This window comes from Poromitra crassiceps (assembly GCF_964638095.1).
Source record: "Poromitra crassiceps genome assembly, chromosome: 25".
Lineage (NCBI taxonomy): Eukaryota > Metazoa > Chordata > Actinopteri > Beryciformes > Melamphaidae > Poromitra > Poromitra crassiceps.
The window spans coordinates 1,140,160-1,160,716 of NC_139649.1; the positions used below are offsets into that span (position 1 = coordinate 1,140,160).

The 20,557-nt window shown below is 43.4% G+C and overlaps 1 protein-coding gene across 1 annotated transcript; it reads left to right on the top strand.

The window, feature by feature from the left end:
• The first annotated feature begins 6,062 nt into the window (after positions 1–6,062).
• acad9 (acyl-CoA dehydrogenase family, member 9) lies at positions 6,063–19,682 on the top strand. The gene is made up of 18 exons (XM_083660654.1): positions 6,063–6,309; positions 9,908–10,001; positions 10,195–10,296; positions 11,016–11,122; positions 11,314–11,414; positions 11,757–11,835; positions 11,947–12,121; positions 12,216–12,289; positions 12,406–12,481; positions 12,577–12,647; positions 12,749–12,868; positions 12,991–13,119; positions 14,044–14,123; positions 14,226–14,352; positions 16,067–16,144; positions 16,982–17,110; positions 18,571–18,643; positions 18,918–19,682. The coding sequence occupies exons 1-18, from the start codon at positions 6,130–6,132 to the stop codon at positions 19,016–19,018; spliced, it is 1,896 nt and encodes a 631-aa protein (XP_083516780.1). The 5' UTR covers positions 6,063–6,129; the 3' UTR covers positions 19,019–19,682.
• Positions 19,683–20,557: the final 875 nt, after the last annotated feature.

A 20,557-nucleotide genomic window follows, 5' to 3' on the forward strand; every position in this document is an offset into this window, starting at 1 on the left:
CAGCAGAGCAAGAGCATGCACAAAGACCACAACTACTGTTTTCCCTTAACAAATTAATGGGGCATCTTTATGAATATGATCAAATATCTTGCTTACTAGTGTTTTGCAGAAGACGTACAGTAAATGGTCAATCTTGACGTTCGCGTGATCTCATCTAGTGCAATGGCTGGAAGTGGCCTGAACAACAGACAGAGTTACAGACAGACAGACAGACAGACAGACAGACAGACAGACAGACAGAGCTGTAGCTGTGCCAGTATTTAATGTAGCAGTAGCTCACAGTACACTGTGATATCTCAGTTAGCGGTCATAAATGTGCCAATTATTGAAGCATTTACTAATTTAGTCTAAAAAAAATTGCTTTTATGTATATATAGTATTTTGTAAAATAATGATAATATTATCACCCATTATTATTATTATTATTACAGAATAAATAACAGACTATGGCAACAATTAAAAATCTCAGTATTATACTCTTACATAGTTTCACTATTAAGGAACCAGTCAGGAGCTTCTGTTTGCTAGGCGATTCAGTGAGCTGGAATACTATAGCCTCAGGTTGCCTTTTGCAGCAGAGTTCTTTGGTGATTGTTCAGAGCTGACTGGTGGACGGCGGTCTCACACCTCCGCCCCAATCACCCCCCCCCCCCCCCCCCCTATCCTCCTCAGTCCGGGCTGCTCGTCCACCATCGTTTTATTTTTTTAAAACCTATTTTTTTAGAGTCCGATATAAACAAAACAAAACGCTGCTGGTATGATTCAAGCTCGTTTCTTCTCAGAGAGATATATTGTGTGATTTTTGTTTTGATTTGTTCCGTTGTTGTTTGGCAGCCGAAAAGCAGGAAGGAGTGCGAGAGAAAAAGCGGGAAAACAGCCACGTTACTGTCCAAGTGTCTCTTTCTGACATGGAAGCTCTCAGCTGGCTGAGTGTGCCCCCCCCCCACCACCTCGCTGTGTGTGTGTCTCTTTAAGCCATGAGTGTGTCGTTTCCTCCCTAAGATCTGACTTTGATTCTACCTGGAGCCGCATGGACGCCATCAATACTTATCCTTCTGCGGCGGTGACAGCACACTCTCTCGCGCGCTTCATTCGCTGCAAATGGCAGTTCTGTTTTATATCAATCATCATTCTGACATATTATGAGATGGCTGATTGTACCTTTAAGCCGTCGTGTGTGTGTGTGTGTGTGTGTGTGTGCGTGGTGCGTGCGTGCGTGCGCGCGTGCGTGTGTGGCGGAGGCAGCAGGTCGGTGTGTCGGAGCAGGTTTTGTGTTGCGTGGTGAAGCGATAGACACAGCACTTGTTTTACTTAGCTGATATCAGTGGCAGAAATTAGTCTGTATCTGCTTAAAGACGATGAGATGGATTTCTTCCTTTTTTACTTGTACGTGCAAATATGTATTTAATATGTATTTACTATATATATATATATGTATTTACTATATATATATATATATACGGTATATATGTATTTACTATTTTGTCTATGAACAATTGCAATCAGGTGGTTGTTCCATTTTGTTTACTTTTGTTAGTTGCCCCCCCCCCCCCACCCAACAAACGTCTTTTGTCATTTTTTCCTCTGTTTCAGTGAACTGAAAGTGTCCACATGCATTTGGAGGGACTGGACCTTCTGCAGTGATAAAGAATGTCAAAGAAAATATTGCATGTAACATTGTATTTTGAGGCTATTTTCTAACTATTGTGTATTCCCAAACTATATCAGTGTTCCAGTTGACAGTTGTTGAAAATGAATGGTAGAATAGCATTGACTTCGACAAATACAACTAACTGAAGTCAATTCTGTATTTATGTCCCTTCAGAGGATAACCAAATCTGTATCTTTTCTTGCTCAACATACAGTAGTTAACAGGCTGTCAGTCTGAATCTTAGTGTACAGTAGTTGAAGCTGGACATTATTACAGCTGTCAGAGGAGAGTTCTTTGCCAACGACGATTTGTGTAACTTTTAGTGTCGGCGTGACAAAAGATGTCCTCTATCATCTGGAAATCAAAACGATAACGGAGTGCTGCTCTTGCAGACGGAAACGACTTATTTTGAATGGAACTATCTTATCTTCATCTTCATCGTCTGTCTTTAGTCCATGGCTCACACATTACTGTTGTCAGGTGATGTCCAGTAGAGCGGTGCTGTTCAAACTTTTCTCCAGAGATGCAAATGTTCAATAAATAAGTAAATATATAAAAATAACAGGACCAAAATGGGTCCTGCGGGCTTTGTCTAGACTAATCACACACACAAAATGGACTGCTGATGTCATAACCTGCAGCGTTCCATTCATCCTAGTTTATGTCACACTTACGTACCGATACGTACCGACTTTGCATTGCCAATTCCATTTAAACTAAATCGGGGACCAAATTGAATCTCCCAGCGACCCACGGCAGCACCACAATGGGCCACTGAACTGCTGGGTCCAGATCAGACTCTGTCAGATGAGTTAGAACGGGATAACAGGGCAGACAGCAGCCAAGAGGAATCCCAACTCTATTCCCTCTGGATAGTTCTCACTCTAAAATAGGACAAGTCAAAGTATCAGTCACTCCCCTTCAGCTCCCTCTGCAAACTGATCTAAGCCTGTCCTGTCCGGATTCCCCTTCAGCTCCCTCTGCAAACTGATCTAAGCCTGTCCGGATTCTGTGTGAGGTGCTTTGTTGCATGCCATTGATGCCTACAATTTTTCATTTTTCTCCTTTTTTTTTTTAAATTAATTTAATATATTATTTAAAGTAACCGCTATAAACAAGACTCCCAAAGTTCAAATCGATCAATCAAATAGCTTTTTCTCTTTAGACTAAAGCTTGTTTACATGTAGATGATTTCTGCTTAAGGCTATGTCCTCCTCCGGCATGCATTTCACCTCAGTGTCCCACTGTTCAGTATAAAGACATGGCGGTATTATACCGCTCATTGTAAATAGCAAATTCCATCTGCGGAAATGTAATGTAACTCTTGTTCAAATGAAGAGGGGTCTAAAAGGGAAGAGTTAGCGGGTGGGAGAGTCGATGAAGACAGGAGAGAAATATGTAAATAGTCTGTAAATTATTATTATTGATGCTCAATGTCTGCAGTTACTTACATTGAAGGTGCATTCCCGCTCCCCTCCAATATTTACATAATCATCAACTGCTTCTCTCCGCCTCCAACAATACTGAGTTATCATAGGATCTAGATACACTGCTTCTTCTTCATGTCCTGACACAACAATACTGAGTTATCATAGGATCTAGATACACTGCTTCAATCTTCATGTCCTGACACACTTCCTGTTCTCTCGCACACTTTGGAAGTCCAAGGGGGAAAGGGAGGAGTGCTCTCATGTTATGTTATTATTGCATTCAGTTTCTAAGTAGACAAAAACCCTATTGATGTAAAACTAGTACTGTGACCATGTTGAGAACGCAAAATAAAATGATATACTGTTAAAAAAAAATCTATGTGATGAGGCTGCTTTATTGACTGAATCATAAACTTGTGGTGTGTGTGTGTGTGTGTGTGTGTGTGTGTGTGTGTGTGTGTGTGTGTGTGAGTGAGAGAGAGAGAGAGAGAGCCACAAACTCCCTTTAATGATCATTTTATTTATATCTTTTATTTTATTAGATATGGTCCACTCCCCGGACCTCACGTTGAGAACCAATGAACTACTATTGCAGACTGAAGCATTGTAATTACAGACTGAAGCATTGTAATTACAGACTGAAGCATTGTAATTACACGCTGCAGACTGAAGCATTGTAATTACAGACTGAAGCATTGTAATTACATGCTGCAGACTGAAGCATTGTAATTACAGACTGAAGCATTGTAATTACAGACTGAAGCATTGTAATTACATGCTGCAGACTGAAGCATTGTAATTACATGCTGCAGACTGAAGCATTGTAATTACATGCTGCAGACTGAAGCATTGTAATTACATGCTGCAGACTGAAGCATTGTAATTACATGCTGCAGACTGAAGCATTGTAATTACAGACTGAAGCATTGTAATTACATGCTGCAGACTGAAGCATTGTAATTACAGACTGAAGCATTGTAATTACATGCTGCAGCTGCATCGATATTTTCTGAAGGTGATGACTCCCATCGAAGGACAAAACAGCAACTGGATCGATGTCACATTCTTCCTGGCCTCTGACTGCATCATCCACATATTGTTATTGTAATTCTAACCCCATCCGAGTCTCACTCCATAAAGCACACTTGGACGGCCTGTGTGCTGCTGGGTGAGAGTGAGGCAGGTGGTCTGAGTTGACTGTCTGTAGCCCTGCTGGGTGAGAGTGAGGCAGGTGGTCTGAGTTGACTGTCTGTAGCCCTGTGTGCTGCTGGGTGAGAGTGAGGCAGGTGGTCTGAGTTGACTGTCTGTAGCCCTGTGTGCTGCTGGGTGAGAGTGAGGCAGGTGGTCTGAGTTGACTGTCTGTAGCCCTGTGTGCTGCTGGGTGAGAGTGAGGCAGGTGGTCTGAGTTGACTGTCTGTAGCCTGTGTGCTGCTGGGTGAGAGTGAGGCAGGTGGTCTGAGTTGACTGTCTGTAGCCCTGTGTGCTGCTGGGTGAGAGTGAGGCAGGTGGTCTGAGTTGACTGTCTGTAGCCTGTGTGCTGCTGGGTGAGAGTGAGGCAGGTGGTCTGAGTTGACTGTCTGTAGCCCTGTGTGCTGCTGGGTGAGAGTGAGGCAGGTGGTCTGAGTTGACTGTCTGTAGCCTGTGTGCTGCTGGGTGATAGTGAGGCAGGTGGTCTGAGTTGACTGTCTGTAGCCTGTGTGCTGCTGGGTGAGAGTGAGGCAGGTGGTTTGAGTTGACTGTCTGTAGCCCTGCTGGGTGAGAGTGAGGCAGGTGGTCTGAGTTGACTGTCTGTAGCCCTGCTGGGTGAGAGTGAGGCAGGTGGTCTGAGTTGACTGTCTGTAGCCCTGCTGGGTGAGAGTGAGGCAGGTGGTCTGAGTTGACTGTCTGTAGCCCTGCTGGGTGAGAGTGAGGCAGGTGGTCTGAGTTGACTGTCTGTAGCCCTGCTGGGTGAGAGTGAGGCAGGTGGTCTGAGTTGACTGTCTGTAGCCCTGCTGGGTGAGAGTGAGGCAGGTGGTCTGAGTTGACTGTCTGTAGCCCTGTGTGCTGCTGGGTGAGAGTGAGGCAGGTGGTCTGAGTTGACTGTCTGTAGCCCTCTTGAGTTCTGGAGCTAAAAATAGTTCCCCCAGCTTTGAAGACCACAGTCCTCAAGGTCAGCGGGATTGCGTCATCAGGCTGGGAGGGACAGTCTGTAGGCCCTCCATCCAGACCCAGCATGATGTGCACAGTGCACTACAGCAGTACACAGTGCCATACAGGTTTTGTCCATTCACTAAATAATATTTAAATAGACATTTCTAGAGTTTGATGTCTTTGTTGTCTGTTTTATTATACTGCCATTGACGGCCATAATAATCATAATCATAATAGCCAAGCGGCCACTACAGGGGTTCAAGCCTTTTCCCAACTACAATGACATCACAAAAAAGTGGCAGTGGTTCTGGTACATGGTCCAAATATGTCCCTCGGTATATCTGACAAGTTTCGCAATCATTGAACCAACAGGCTTTAACCCCTAATAATAATAATAATAATAATAATAATAATAATAATAATAATAATAATAATAGTATCATCATCATCATCATCATTATTGAAGAAAAAGAAGGAGGAGGAGGAGGAGGAGGAGGATGGGTCATTGTTCTTAAGTAAATACCGCCACCAAGTGGCATGATGGCAAAGTTGCAATGTTGCCTTCAGGTGCTGTCGGATTCAGAAACATCAGAGCTAAACCATAGAGGCGAGGTTGAAATGAGGTCTAAATACGTCTAGTCTCACGTAGTCAGACCCACCGTCACCGTCGACGTCATCAAGCTTCTAGCGACGGAGATATCATCTGCGGCTGGCCTGGCACTGCGAGACTAAAAGACGTCTATTGCTCAGTGGGTTGATTTGTTATTTCCAAAGAATAGCCAGTGAATTTGCGAGAAGGACCTGAAGGCAGCATTACAAACATTGCACGTCATCAGCATGAGACAGAATCAGGTGAAAGGTACCAGACTTTTATAAAAAAGCAAAGCTACGTACCAGTTGTCAATTTATGTCAGAGCGATGAATATAAACAGAATTATCGTCCTTTCCAAACCTGTTCAACTCGGAAAGCGTTTACTCGCCTGTAATGTTCGGCATACTGGGAAACAAGTCTTTCAGCTGCAACATCGTCGGACCATTAAAACCCACGCAAGGAACCTCGCATATGCCAAGGATTTGTTCCTTGGTCAGGTGAACAAGGTAAATGTTTTTTATTTTATTCATTTATTTACTGAAAGACGAATGGGCTTATCGTAGTTTATGTCGTTAGCTATGACGCATTCCTCTTGGAGAGAGAAGGGATGCAAACAGTCACCTTTAGGTGACAACTATCGCTAGCCCTTCTCAGGTCGTATGATCTGAATATATACCAGCGTCGTCCTGAGAAGGGCGAGGTGACAATCACCTTTTTAGACCCCAAAGTACTGTAGTGCCTTAGTGGTTCTCAAACTTATTCACTTCAAGGACCCCTAAACTGACATACATTAGACCACTGACCCCCATCTGATAACATTTTTGCTTTGAAATGTTTTACTACAGAAAGTGTATGAAACCCATAACTATGGAGTTATTGTGAAAATAAATGATCCCCTTTTTGCTGGGGACCCCCTGGAACCCCCTCAAGGACACCTGGGGATCCCCGGACCCCACTGAAAGTGATTGGTACTTGTCACACTGCATGAGTTTGCTTCCCTGGAACAACAGCTAGGCAAAGTCTGTCAGTTTAAATGTGCCTTCCTAGCCCTTGTACACTGTTAACTAATACTTACCCCTCAATCTTATGCCCCTCCCATTGTCCAGTTTTGGTCAATTATTTTTCTAATGATAAGAAAGGTAAAAAAAAAACTTTTTTTTCTTTTCTTTTTTTCCCCAAACATTTTACCTTCAGATGAAGCTATACATACCAAAAATATTTATTCATTTTCAGAAATGTAACCCTCTATAAGCCAGTTTGTCTTGACTATAAACAGTTTCACTTGCTGCTTTTTCAGATTTCCACAATCTCTGCACAAAATATAATCCAAAGGGAATGTTTTTGGGTGGGATTATCACAGTGGGGTCTATGTAAAAGATTATTACCAATATTTATTTTGTTCCATTCTTACTTTTTATTCAGTGACAATTTAAAAAACAAATGCACTGTATACTTTTTTAGACCATCTAATTGACCATTTTTGGGCAATTAGAGTGAGTCCTTCTGGGCAAGTACTAACCATTTTTGGCCAACAACAAAAATAGAGGGAGAATCTTTTTTTCCTTTTTTGCTCAATCTCATGTTTGCTCAATCTCATGTCTCAATGTTCATTACTTTTCAGAATTTCAACCCTTTCAATGCCAGTTTTTAGTAATTGACCATTTCCTTGACCGGCCAAGGGTGCATTCTGTCATTCTGATGCAGGTCATAAACAGACTCTGTCTAGCCTAGTATGTGCATGATCAGGACACATCGGGATGGGGCTTTGGTGGGGGGGTGGGGGGACAGCTCAAGTTGCTTGTGTGTGTGTGTGTGTGTGTGTGTGTGTGTGTGCGCACACACACACACACACACACACACACACACACACACACACACACACAACTTGAGCTGACTTCAATATAGGCATGTTTTTTTTGTCCCTCCCTCCCCCCAAAACCCCATCCCTAAAATGGTGTTCATATGGATGTGTGTGTGTGTGTACACACACACACACACACACACACACACACACACACACACACACACACACACACACACACACACACACACACACACACACACACACACACACACACACACACACACATCCATATGAACACCATTTTAGCTGAAATTATTTATTCCATTGGGCTGTAGTGGTCCATAATGCAGCACAAACAGAAACCAGCTAAATTGATTGCAATAGATGCATGCCATACATGAGAAAATGTTGCAATCTGCTGAAAAATATTAAAAACCATAATTTTGAAGCCTTATGTCCAAAATATCTGGAGGAAGTCATAAAAAAAATGCTTTTTTGTAAAAAGTGTCTTGGAGCTCAAAAATAGCACTTTTTTGCACTTTATAGTGGTTTTCAATGGGGAATTATCTATTCATTTCTGGATATAACAAAAATGCAGTAAACATTTTTGATTCCCGGGGCCAAAAATGAGCTGAGGCACTGAAGTGTGAAAATCCTTGATATATGCCCCAATCCCCCACCCAATTTCAAAATTCATCCCCATTTGACCATTTATATCACATTTATAACAATGCGAACACAGAAAATTACACTGCACTAGCCAAAAATGTACCAACACTGTACAAGGGCTAGGTATAACGTTACACCTCCCTGCAACATCACTAAAGGGATTTTACCAATTGGTTAGGTCCACTCTTTGATTCAGAATACATTCAGTACAATAAACAGCACTTCCATCATTAAAATGTTAACATTTCGTCTTGGTTTGCCACAGCTATTCCCACAATTTTCCTCTACCAAATACACAGTATTGGGCGGTAGTGCACTGGGCAGTACTGCAAACCAATTATAAAACATTGAAATTCTGTTAAGTTAGCGTATATATGTAATGATGATCCCTTTTATTATGCCAACATTACCATACGACCCTCTTAATTACTAAGCAGGTTCTACCTTCTTTGCCAACTCAATTTTTCTCTATTGAGTAACGTTATGCATAGACATAAAGTTACCTGAAATATAACTGTCCACATTGTGGAGAATGTAATTTCTTTCCTTTACTGAAACTCTTCCCCTGGAATTCTACATTTGTTTGATACGGTGGCGCAGTCGGTAGCGCTGTCGCCTCACAGTTAGAAGGTCCTGAGTTCGATTCGCGCCTGGGACACTGTGAGCGCTGTGGTTGTGTTCCCCCCCATATCTTCAGTGCCTACTGCCCAGTTGGGGTATCTCGTCGTAAGGGCCTTTCTCTCTGTGTGGAGTTTGCATGTTCTCCCCGTACCCCCCAGGGGGTTCCTCCGTATATAAACCCCCCACTAAAAACATGCAGAAGATCAGATCGTCATCGTCATCCGACCAGTGACGACAACATCCGAAGTTGGTCCCCGGGCGCTGTATGAGAAAGCGACCACTGCTCCTGGCCTGCCCCTCGGAGGAAAGGACATGCCTGGATGGGTTAAATGCAGAGGACACTTTTCACCGGCCACCGTCAGCATGAGTGTGTTGTGGCCGCATGCATGTGTTGTGGTGTTCGTGTGACAATAAAAGACGGGCTTGTCCGTTACGAGAGAGTCATAGACCATCGGTTTGATTCTGTAATCTGTTGACAACCAGACCAGTTTACTTCCTGGTGTGAGGTCACGCGAGGTCACCTACACACCCTGGTGTGAGGTCACGCGAGGTCACCTACACACCCTGGTGTGAGGTCACCCAAGGTCACCTACACACTTGAATGATCAATGCTGTGATATTATTAGTCGACACAATTTGCATTCAGCAGGCTTATTCACTTGACCCTCCACTAGCATTTAAATCAAAAGAAGCCTAGTTTCCTTAGAGTTAATTGTTAAGTTTAGTCAATGGCTCTAATAGGAAGTCTTGACTGCCACAGTTGTTTTGCATTATTTAGCATCCTTCAAGCCAACTACCTTATTACTTGTGTTACAGTGTCCATTTTGTTATTACTTTTGGGCAAAAACAAGAATGGACAACAAGTTGTATTTATAACTTCCAAACTCTGAAGGAAGATCTGACCAGGAACAGTTGAATACGTCCTTTGAAGCCCAGCAAAATTGTGAAACTACCCCAAACGTGTCAGTTTAAGAGCTGTTTACATTTCTTTCATCTTAACTCTCTTCCAGGCCGAGGTCTTCCCTTATCCAGAAATTGGAAATGAAGAGTTGGAGGAGATTAATCAGTTTGTCGCGCCGGTGGAAAGATTCTTCAATGAGGAGGGTGAGAGAGGAGACCTCCATGATTAAGAGTTACATTGGTATCCACTTTCATTTGCACACCTCACTGCGGTGAGGTGTGCAAATGAGTGTGAGGGTTTTGCATACATCCACCTGGATTAATTTAGGTCATGTGCAATCTATGCCATGATTAATTTCATGATTTGACAATGAAAGGCTTGTCTTTGTGATTTCAGTTGACTCCAAAAGGATTGACCACGAAGCCAAAATCCCTCCAGAGACCCTAAATGGGTTGAAAGAGCTTGGGCTGTTTGGAATCCAGGTTCCTGAGGAGTATGGTAAGGTGATTTACTGGCAACAGAGGGACTTGAGCACACTGATAGATTCGCAGCTTTTAATTGTGCAAACAGGTGACTTTATGTTTCAACACTATTGTGTCTTCATCTGATGATACACAATTTATCCTGAAATGTGTATTTTTCGCACTCTTTTTTTCTCTGTAAACCTAATTTGCACAGATTGAAACGATTTTCCTGGGGCATTATTTTGTATCCTTCCTTTAGCATTTTAACTTGACACGCCGTGGAGTCGTGGACAAGTTTCAGTCACAATGTGTTAAAGAGGCACTATGCATTATGCACTTTGTTGTGCATTTTTTTCATGTCAATTTTGTGAATAAATACATCAATACTGCTTTTTGCCTTTTTAGGGGTATTTTTTCCTCTTCAGTTACACAGATATCATGATGTATCGTAGATGAAATTTCTTGCAATCTATCGATTATCACAGAATCGCAGTATCGCGATACCATCGTTATGGAGAGCCAAGTATCGTGATAGTATCGTATTATTAGTTACTCTGCGATTCCCACCCCTAATTATACGATTATTACACAACTGAACAAAGAAGGGATTCCCATTATGCACGCACATGTTCCCCGCACACAACGACCCAAAGTTGAAATGCCACACTGCAAATGTTTCTCTCACACCCCCAAACATGGCAAAATGACTTTGTCATTTAAGTAAACGAAAACAGACATTGTTTTTTTCCCCAGGGGGTCTCGGACTGTCCAACACCATGTATGCACGACTGGGGGAGATCATCTCACTGGACGGCTCTATCGCCGTAACGCTGGCTGCTCATCAAGCCATCGGACTGAAGGTCAAACTAAAACAAGTGTTTCTTTTTTTACTCGATCAGCAGAACATCTGGCGAGCACAAGGCCTGAGGGTTTGATAGTAGGAGGACGCTGTAGTCATTGCGAGCATGATCGCTATCTGTAACTCAAGTAGATTACGGTATTAGGCATGAGGCCCTCGCTGTGATTTGTAAACAGGTGTTTGGTGTTTCAGGGGATTCTGATAGCGGGGAATGAAGCCCAGAAACAGAAGTATCTGCCCAAGCTGTCCTCAGGAGAACACATAGCAGCCTTCTGTCTGACGGAGCCTGGAAGGTAAAGGCCTACAAGTCCTGCTTAGGATTCTCCTCCTCAGTCAATATTTCACGCTGTCTCCTCTAGCAAATTGTGTCATTCGCTGTACCACTCTGTGTTCTCTGCATCTGCAGTTACACTCATGCCAATCTGGGAATCCAGAGTTTATTTCCATGCCGACATAGACTCTGGGTTCCCATATTGCACTCATGCATGAGTAATTATTTAGGATCATCTGGCCCTGGTAATTAAGAGCGTCTGGTTTCATAATATATTTTTGATAACTTACAAATGATGTGCACAGTCTGCATAACAGTATGCATAATTGCATTAGCTCCACTTGTAATTGGTGTGATGTTTCAGCGGAAGCGATGCCGCCTCCATTCAGACCCGCGCCGCCCTGTCAGACGATGGGAAGCATTTCCTGCTCAGCGGCTCCAAGGTGAGAAGTGGACAACGTAGCATTTTCTTGTGTTATTTTCGGTTTGCTTCCAACTTTCCAAGGTGTTGATCCCAAAGTGTTTTTTTTTTCTTTTTTCAATTTGTGTATCAGATTTGGATTTCCAACGGAGGCATGGCGGATATAATGACGGTCTTTGCGAGGACTGAGGTGGTTGACAAAGACGGAGTGAAGAAGGATAAGATTTCTGCGTTTATTGTGGAGCGCGCTTTTGGGGGCATTACCAGTGGCAAGCCGGAGGACAAACTGGGCATCCGGGGCTCCAACAGTAAGGCCTTCACTCACCGTCGGATAGCATGGTGGACTCTTGGAAATGGTCAGTTTCTAAAGTGGTTGCAACCTGCTCCTTTGTTGTCTTCCAGCTTGTGAAGTGTCCTTTGACAGTGTCCCAGTGCCAGTGGAGAACGTAATAGGGGAAGTTGGTGGTGGATTTAAGGTAATCGTCATTAACGTTTGTCTCGTATTGCACATTTCAGCATAATATGCAAGGTTATGGTGATTTTACACTAAACCACCACAACCAACGGCTTTTTTTCTCATGTCTCTGGACAGGTTGCCATGAACATCCTCAACTCTGGGAGGTTCAGCATGGGCAGCGCTGGGGCTGGAATGATCAAAAAACTCATCGGTATAAAGACAAGTTGCCTGTACTGAACAAGAGGATACATGTCAGGCTAACTTGCAGAAATTTTATTTGTCTTTTGTCGCTCTCATTCATTGTAGAACTGACCGCAGAGTACGCTGCAACCAGGAAGCAGTTCGGCAAAAGCCTGAGTGAATTCGGTATGATTCAGGTACGCTCCGCTTGCCCTTTGCAGAATCCAGAACAAACGACACTACTCAGTCTGGTCTAGAACTGAACGTGCGTCTGCCTTCGCCTGGTTCCCTCTTGTAGGAGAAGTTTGCAGTGATGGCCCAGAACGCCTTTGTGATGGAGAGCATGGCTTACCTGACAGCGGGGATGATGGACAGACCGGGGGTTCCAGACTGTTCTCTAGAGGCCGCCATGGTCAAGGTGAGAGGACTCGGTCATCAGTGTCAAACAAATACGACGTGAAGAGTCTAACTATCGGAGAAAAGAGCCCCCCCCAGAGGTGTTTGTTATGTTTTCTCAGTCTTTGTGTCGCTGTGTGGCAGGTGTTCAGCTCGGAGGGAGGGTGGATATGTGTCAGTGAGGCTCTCCAGATCCTCGGAGGGCTGGGTTACACCAAGAACTACCCCTACGAGCGCTACCTGAGGGACTGCCGCATCCTGCTAATCTTCGAGGTATTGTATATATATAGGCCGTGAAGTGGACCGTCAAATCATTTGCAAAACATGATTATGATCTTTGTGAAGAAAATATATAGATATATATATTATTACGTATGTGAATGCATTTGACCATTGTTGAATGACGTTATTTAATTTCTAAGCAATTGTTAATTAGCCTCTTGCAGACAGCCCCTCACTTTTAGTTTCAGATTTCTTTGTGGTGCTGATGGACAGCTCCTCTTAAAAAAGGGCTCTGAGAACGCATTATTTGGCCTCCGTACTGTTTACGGTCAGATGTGGGCCGTGGACAAATTTTTATTTGTATTTATTTATTATTGTTTTATTTATTTATTTATATTTTTTTATTGTTTTTTAATTTTTATATTTTTTTATTGTTTTTTAATTTTTTCATTTTTTCAAGTGGGCCATGAGTTGGAAACGGTTTGGAAGTATTCATTTGAAGCATTAGAATATCAAGTACTGGAGTTTGCTTAAGATAGCCTGTTGTAGAGGTGGCCACCAGAGGGCATATTCTCTTTGAAATAAACTATCCCTTTTGTCTCAGATTACATGAAGTAAACTGGAGACTTGGTGGTTCAGTCTCTCCCTGTAATCCATGAATAAAATGGTCTGGACAGACAAGTAGCTGACTGGCTTTCCTTGAGCAGATCTGGAAATCAAACCTGGATATTGAAGAAAACTTGCATGTACACCTGTATACCATGTATACAAAATTTGGTGATGTTATAATGTAATCTATAATCAATGTTTGTACCAATTTCGGCATGTTCCTGGTACAGAACATTTTAGGCACCCCTTTGATGATGGCTAAGGGTCCCCCAATAATAAAGTACACCAAATGTTGAAGCCGTGTACAGATAGACGAGTACACATATTGTATGATGAATACTGTTTTTATCTATTGTTTGTCTACAGGGGACCAATGAAATCCTGCGGATGTACATTGCTCTGACTGGAATGCAGTATGCTGGGAAAATTCTGACAGGCAAAATAAAGTAAGAGGATGGAAGTTGCACTGGTCAAATTTCCAGAAGAGTCTGGGTCAGTCTTTAGACTTCAGGTACTGTATGTGAGCCATTTCTCTGCTCTGCCCCCAGGGAGATGAAGAAAGGCAATTTGGGTCTGGCTTTGGGCATGCTGGGGAAGAAACTGAAGACCTCTCTGGGAGCGACGGTGGACCTCGGCCTGACCGGCAAAGATGGAGTGGTGCATCCCAGCTTGGCGGTAAGAACTTCATCTCAATCAGCTGTTAAGGGAGAAATGCCCCACCAGCCTCAAACGCACGCTTTTTCAAATGCGCCATTTGTTTTCAGGCGGCCCCCATACTCACGCAAAGCACTAGGCCACACATCAAACCTCCTCGACAGGTCTGCTCTGAACTTGGTTTGGTTTTGGAGCGTCAATAGAGGACTAAAATAGCTCTTTGTTAGAGGTTTCTGAAGAGTTAGTGACCAATGATCTACTTTTGGGTACAGTTGAAATTGGAAGTTTACAAACAAAAAGGAAAAAGACTTCAACCTAAGTGTATGCAAAGGGACACTGTACATTTTACAGTGTAAAAGGACACGATTCTTGTTTTATTCAGGTTTGTTTAGGTCAAGAAGTCGCCTGCAGGAAGGCAAGATATGGACGAGCAAAGGCTAATGAGCTAAAAGCCAAGCAGCCCTGTGATATATATGACCAAACTAAGGGGCTGATTTCGTTTGGTCGCATATAATTGTTGAGGAGTTTGAACGAAATATGAGCATGATGTCAGCTGGTCTCATAAGTTACGCTCACATGTGAATGTATCTATTTTCATTAAATAACTTGGCATCGTTCGTTGCTCAGCTGGCCTCCTGACCGTCCTCCCCTCTCGCCTCAGTACCATGGGTGCCAGGGCCTTCAGCTGCTCTGCACCCAGACTCTGGAACTCCTTGCCCCCACACATCCGACAGTCTGACTCCATAACCACATTCAAACCCCGCCTCAAAACCCACCTGTTCAAACTGGCCTCCTCACTTTAATCATATACAGCACTCAATCTATTTTTTCTACTTTTATCTACGCTTGTCGTATTTTAATGATGCTGGTGTTTGCCATGCTTGTTGTTTTTATGTATGATCTTTTAGAATGTTATGTCTCTTTTATGCACTGTACAATGACCTTGGGTGTTTTGAAAGCCGTCTCCAAATAAAATGTATTATTGTTATTATTATTATTAAAAAGGGGAGGACAGGTCCTTCAGTCCTTATAGTCCAATGATAAAAAACATAGTCCTTGCTGTCAAGAAACATCAGGCAATACTAATAACTCCACCTGGTTAGTCCATTCCTGTGTTTGAGCCTCCATGTATCAGTGGAAAGCATCATACTCACTGTAAGCTTCATATCCAGTGTGTTTGAGCCTCCATGTATCAGTGGAAAGCATCATACTCACTGTAAGCTTCATATCCAGTGTGTTTGAGCCTCCATGTATCAGTGGAAAGCATCATACTCACTGTAAGCTTCATATCCAGTGTGTTTGAGCCTCCATGTATCAGTGGAAAGCATCATACTCACTGTAAGCTTCATATCCAGTGTGTTTGAGCCTCCATGTATCAGTGGAAAGCATCATACTCACTGTAAGCTTCATATCCAGTGTGTTTGAGCCTCCATGTATCAGTGGAAAGCATCATACTCAATGTAAGCTTCATATCCAGTGTGTTTGAGCCTCCATGTATCAGTGGAAAGCATCATACTCACTGTAAGCTTCATATCCAGTGTGTTTGAGCCTCCATGTATCAGTGGAAAGCATCATACTCACTGTAAGCTTCATATCCAGTGTGTTTGAGCCTCCATGTATCAGTGGAAAGCATCATACTCACTGTAAGCTTCATATCCAGTGTGTTTGAGCCTCCATGTATCAGTGGAAAGCATCATACTCACTGTAAGCTTCCCGCCCTCTCCTCTGTTCACAGGATAGTGCAAAGAAATTAGAACAAAACATCTTCCTTTTTGGATCAACTGTGGAGAGCCTGCTCTACAGATATGGAAAGGTAACACCATGTAGTTGCTTTTACTTTCCCCCTTTTTTAGCTGTGTGTGTGTGTGTGTGTGTGTGTGGGGGGAGGGGGGGGGGGCTGTGGGATTTTCAGCTCCTGCTCAAATATCAAAAATTTCCATTTGTGTCAGATGGCTGAATGTACAATATATATTTCTTACTCAATGGGGTCCCTGTTTTTGTACAGTAGAGACCTATCCTCCACTCACTGTCTCGCTGAGGTAATGTTCATCTGCTGGACAGCTGGTCCAAAGTGTCCTTTTTTCCTCCCTGCAAATGAGCCTTTATGTGACTGCTCTATTGTAATCAAGGCCTTCCCAGAGACGCACTAAACCGCTTGGAAACACGTCGGCTTTCCCAATCCCGTCTTCCTGTGTGATTTGACTCCATTTTGATCCATCACACGGAGGGGCTTGTCTTCGGAAGGCTTTAATCAAACTGGAATCTCTAGCAGCTGAGGACGGACACCTTGAACAGTTCAGTTAGGAACGCTGAAATACGACCAAACACATCATGTAAACGTAATGGTTTTGGATACAGGAATGCATGTAAAACAAGAGGAAAAAATAAATGTCAAGTTTTTCTTTTCTTAAAATCTGCTACTCAAGCGTCTGTATGAATAATGGAGTCCTAATGTTACAAGCTTGAAGTCGAAAGGCTTTTTGGTTGTTGGACACAGGGGTGGGACTGGAGTAGACTCACTGCAATTCACTCAATGGATTCCAGACCAAGGAGCCCACACTGAATCAGGGCATTTCATATTTAAATCATTGCCGATGCGGGAGATGATTGATAAGTGTCCATGCATATTTGCATCCGTACATGTTGTCAGACGATCGTGGACGAGCAGCTTGTCCTGAAGAGAGTAGCAGATGTGCTGATCAACCTCTACGCCATGACGGCTGTCCTGTCCCGGTCCAGCCGGTCCATCAGCATCGGCCTCAGGAACCACGACCATGAGGTACACGCACGCACGCACGCACACACGCACACAAGAGCTTTGATCAATCACTGGCTTGGGAGAAGGGAGGCCAAAGCACGATCTGCCTCTAATTGTGTCTAAAACATAATGGGCCTCGTAAGAAAGAAAGAAAGAAATTGATTGATCGATCGATCGAGTGAGTGTGTACAGTGTTCCATAGCAGTAGAGCAAATTTGTCTTTATAGGCCATGTAGGCCCCCTTTACACCTGGTGTTAACATGTGTCCCGTATCCAGAGTGTGTCTAGATCTGATGCAGCTGGATTATATTTACACCTGCTATTAAAATGGGTCTTTGTTATATATATATATATATATATATATATATGTATATATATACAGTATATATATATATAATACACTCAAATTCAATTGATCTTTCTATCACTCCCACCACTCAGAATGCATGCTAATGCCAGCTAAAAAGGCGATCATAGATTAATTAACCGGTTACATTGATCAGACTGCATAAAACCTACATTGTTATTACAGACAGATCTGGCTGTTGGCTGCTACAGGCAATCGCACCAGCCAGTCACAATATGCCGTCACCTGATAGGCTCTGTGTACTAGCCCATAGTTGCAAGTTTGTGTTTGAATGATTTTATGTGCCAAAATGATGTTTAATTAGGCCTGTTATCTGTGCATCCTTTGACTTCACTTCTCTCTGAATTGAGGCAGCTTTGTGGGATGTGTGTGTGTGTGTGTGTGTGGGGGGGGGGGGGTAGCTGGATGGCCGAGAGTAAACGGTTACTATAGAACGGTCCTGTGTATAATCAGAAACATTGATGTAGAACAAAGAAGACTCATGTAGAGCAGAGAGAGCAGGAGTGGATTATTTGCGTTGCACTGTTTTGATTCCCTTCTGTTTGTTTCAAACAGACAAGCCTGAGCTCTGTCCGTTCCTCTCCTCTCCTCTGTGGCTTCAGGGCATGTGTCGTGTCAGGCTCCAGCAAACACAACAGACATCCACCTCTGCATTTTGATGCAAAACACACTGCTTGTTGTAATCCTCCCCAGCAGCTCTCCATTCCAAAGATGCCTCTCTTTTTCTTTTTTTAAGACTGCAATGTTTTTGCCTTAGGTTCACTAAGTCACATGAGATTCAAGACATTCAAAACAATGTCTACCTTAATGCGCTCATCTAATGTACTTCCACTGGGGTCATAAACAGGTGTTTTTGCCAATGGACATGTAATATACAAGAGCTTTGAATTGGGTACATTGTTTCAAATTTGTGTGCGTGTACACGCAGATCAAAATAGAATTCAACATATGGTTGCAATTGTCTCACTTCACATTTGATTACTTGTTGAAGTTTATTGCTTTTGCGTTTGATGCCTGCGCTGTATTTAGTTTTCATTTCTCTCAGCTCTGTTTTACAGTTGGCTTCACATGTGCTGCACGTTTTGGTGAATGGCTGTGTTCTCCAATTTTCTAGGTGCTGCTCGCAAACACGTTCTGCAGCGACGCCTACTTCAAGAATAATTATTTGATGACTCAGTTGCAAAAACGTAAGTACAACACAAAACCGTAATTGGGAACAGCCCTGCGCCCCTTTTATTGCATCTCGGTACAAAATACTTGCATGTGTTGCGGAATTTCCCCACTAACCCTGCATACCAACAGCCAGGCTCCCCTGTTGCGTTTGAATTTCACATTGTGGGAGTTGTTTTAATTAGCGGGGGTGTAATGCACAGTTATCCAGAGGGAAGAGATGTCACGTTTCGTTTTTGACAAATGGAAGCGACTCGTCTTGTCATTCAAATTCCTTCCTATCCGTTCCAGATTCTCCGGAGAACAACGACGCCAGCATCAAGAAGATTGCCCAGGAGGTCCTGGCGAACAGGGCCTACGTCTGCTCTCACCCTCTGGACAGAACATACTGAGCTGTCCCTACGTCTGCTCTCACCCTCTGGACAGAACATACTGAGCTGTCCCTACGTCTGCTCTCACCCTCTGGACAGAACATACTGAGCTGTCCCAGGTGACCGTAATACTCAAAAGTCCCCTGTGTTCTGATTGGACGCTTGGACTGCTCCACATCCTGTACTCTGAGTCCTAATGGTTTGTCTCGTCTCTGACATTATGTGCATCGCTTTGTCCGTTCTAAAGCAGCACTTGTTCGGCACGACTAATTTAACAATGTACATTCAGTTTCTAACTTAACGTGAAAGATTTGCTTAAATAGGTATTTTATTAGCCGTGACGTCAAAGATAATAAACGGAGGTCATCGGAGGGTGTTGGGTCTCTTCTAATGGTATTATATGAAGTTCTATCCGAAGTGCACCTTATCCTTAGCAGTGTAACGTGATATAGGGGGTTTATTGCTTATCAGGCTGTTCAGCAGACACGGTGCGGTCTCTGTTTGTTCCGACCTCTCCGCGGTTTCTGAAAGGTTGAACAGCTGCATGCGTCGTCTCGTTAGGAGCGCGGCTCTGGAACGGGTAGGCGCTCCTCTCCTCCAATGTCAGGGGCAAGGCTGTCCGCTTGTACCGGTACGAACGCTGCTCACAGTGTCCCCTGCAAAAGGCAACAACATTCTGTTTGAACGCACCGTAACTTCACTTTTGTTCTAGTTATTTATTTTATTTTTTCAATAAAAGTTGTCAAGTTGAACTGACGTGAAGTGGTACTTCTTGTACAGGGAGTTGTGTCGGGGGATGGCGTTGTTTTTGCAGCTGAGGTTGCGGTCCGTGAAGGGGCCGGCGTGGTCATCGTCACCTGAGTTGATCACTGACAGGACAGATGAGGTCTGCAACACAGAACACAGCCGGTCTCACCAGCTCAAGGCTGTTACACTGTAACTGTTTGTTACACTATAACTGCAATGAGAACGACTGAAACTTGAAAGATTTCATGGGGTAAAAAAATTGGAGAATAATCCATCTGTTGGGGTGTAAATTAGCATATAGGTTACACCTTTCTATATACAATTCCACATTTACACTTTTGGCTGCATGCTAAAAATAATAACTAATAAGATCTTAAACTGCCAGCTAAAAATGGATACAGTATGTCCCAAAATACACATCGTCATACATAGTCGTTGGGTTGTTTTATATCCAAAATAAATAATGGCTCAAAGCATCTGAAAATTTGCCGCCGTCCAAATATTCTTGGGGCAGTGTGTTAAAGTGCGTGTTCATTATGTCATCTGCACTACTCAAAAGCTAGTCACCTCAATAACTGACTGACTGACCATACCTTCAGCACCATGCCTGGTTTCTTCAGCGAATACTTCATAGGTTCATCTTTCAGTATTTCCTGAAACTTCCCCGAACCTCCTCCCATGTGACACTTGAACTCAGGGATGTGGCGGCTGCCTGGTGGGATGCCGCTGGCTGGGAGCAGCTTCCTCAGCCAGCGATCATACTGCCCCCTGGCTGCCTGGAGCTGTTCCTCCTGCAAAGCCTCTCCTGAGGAG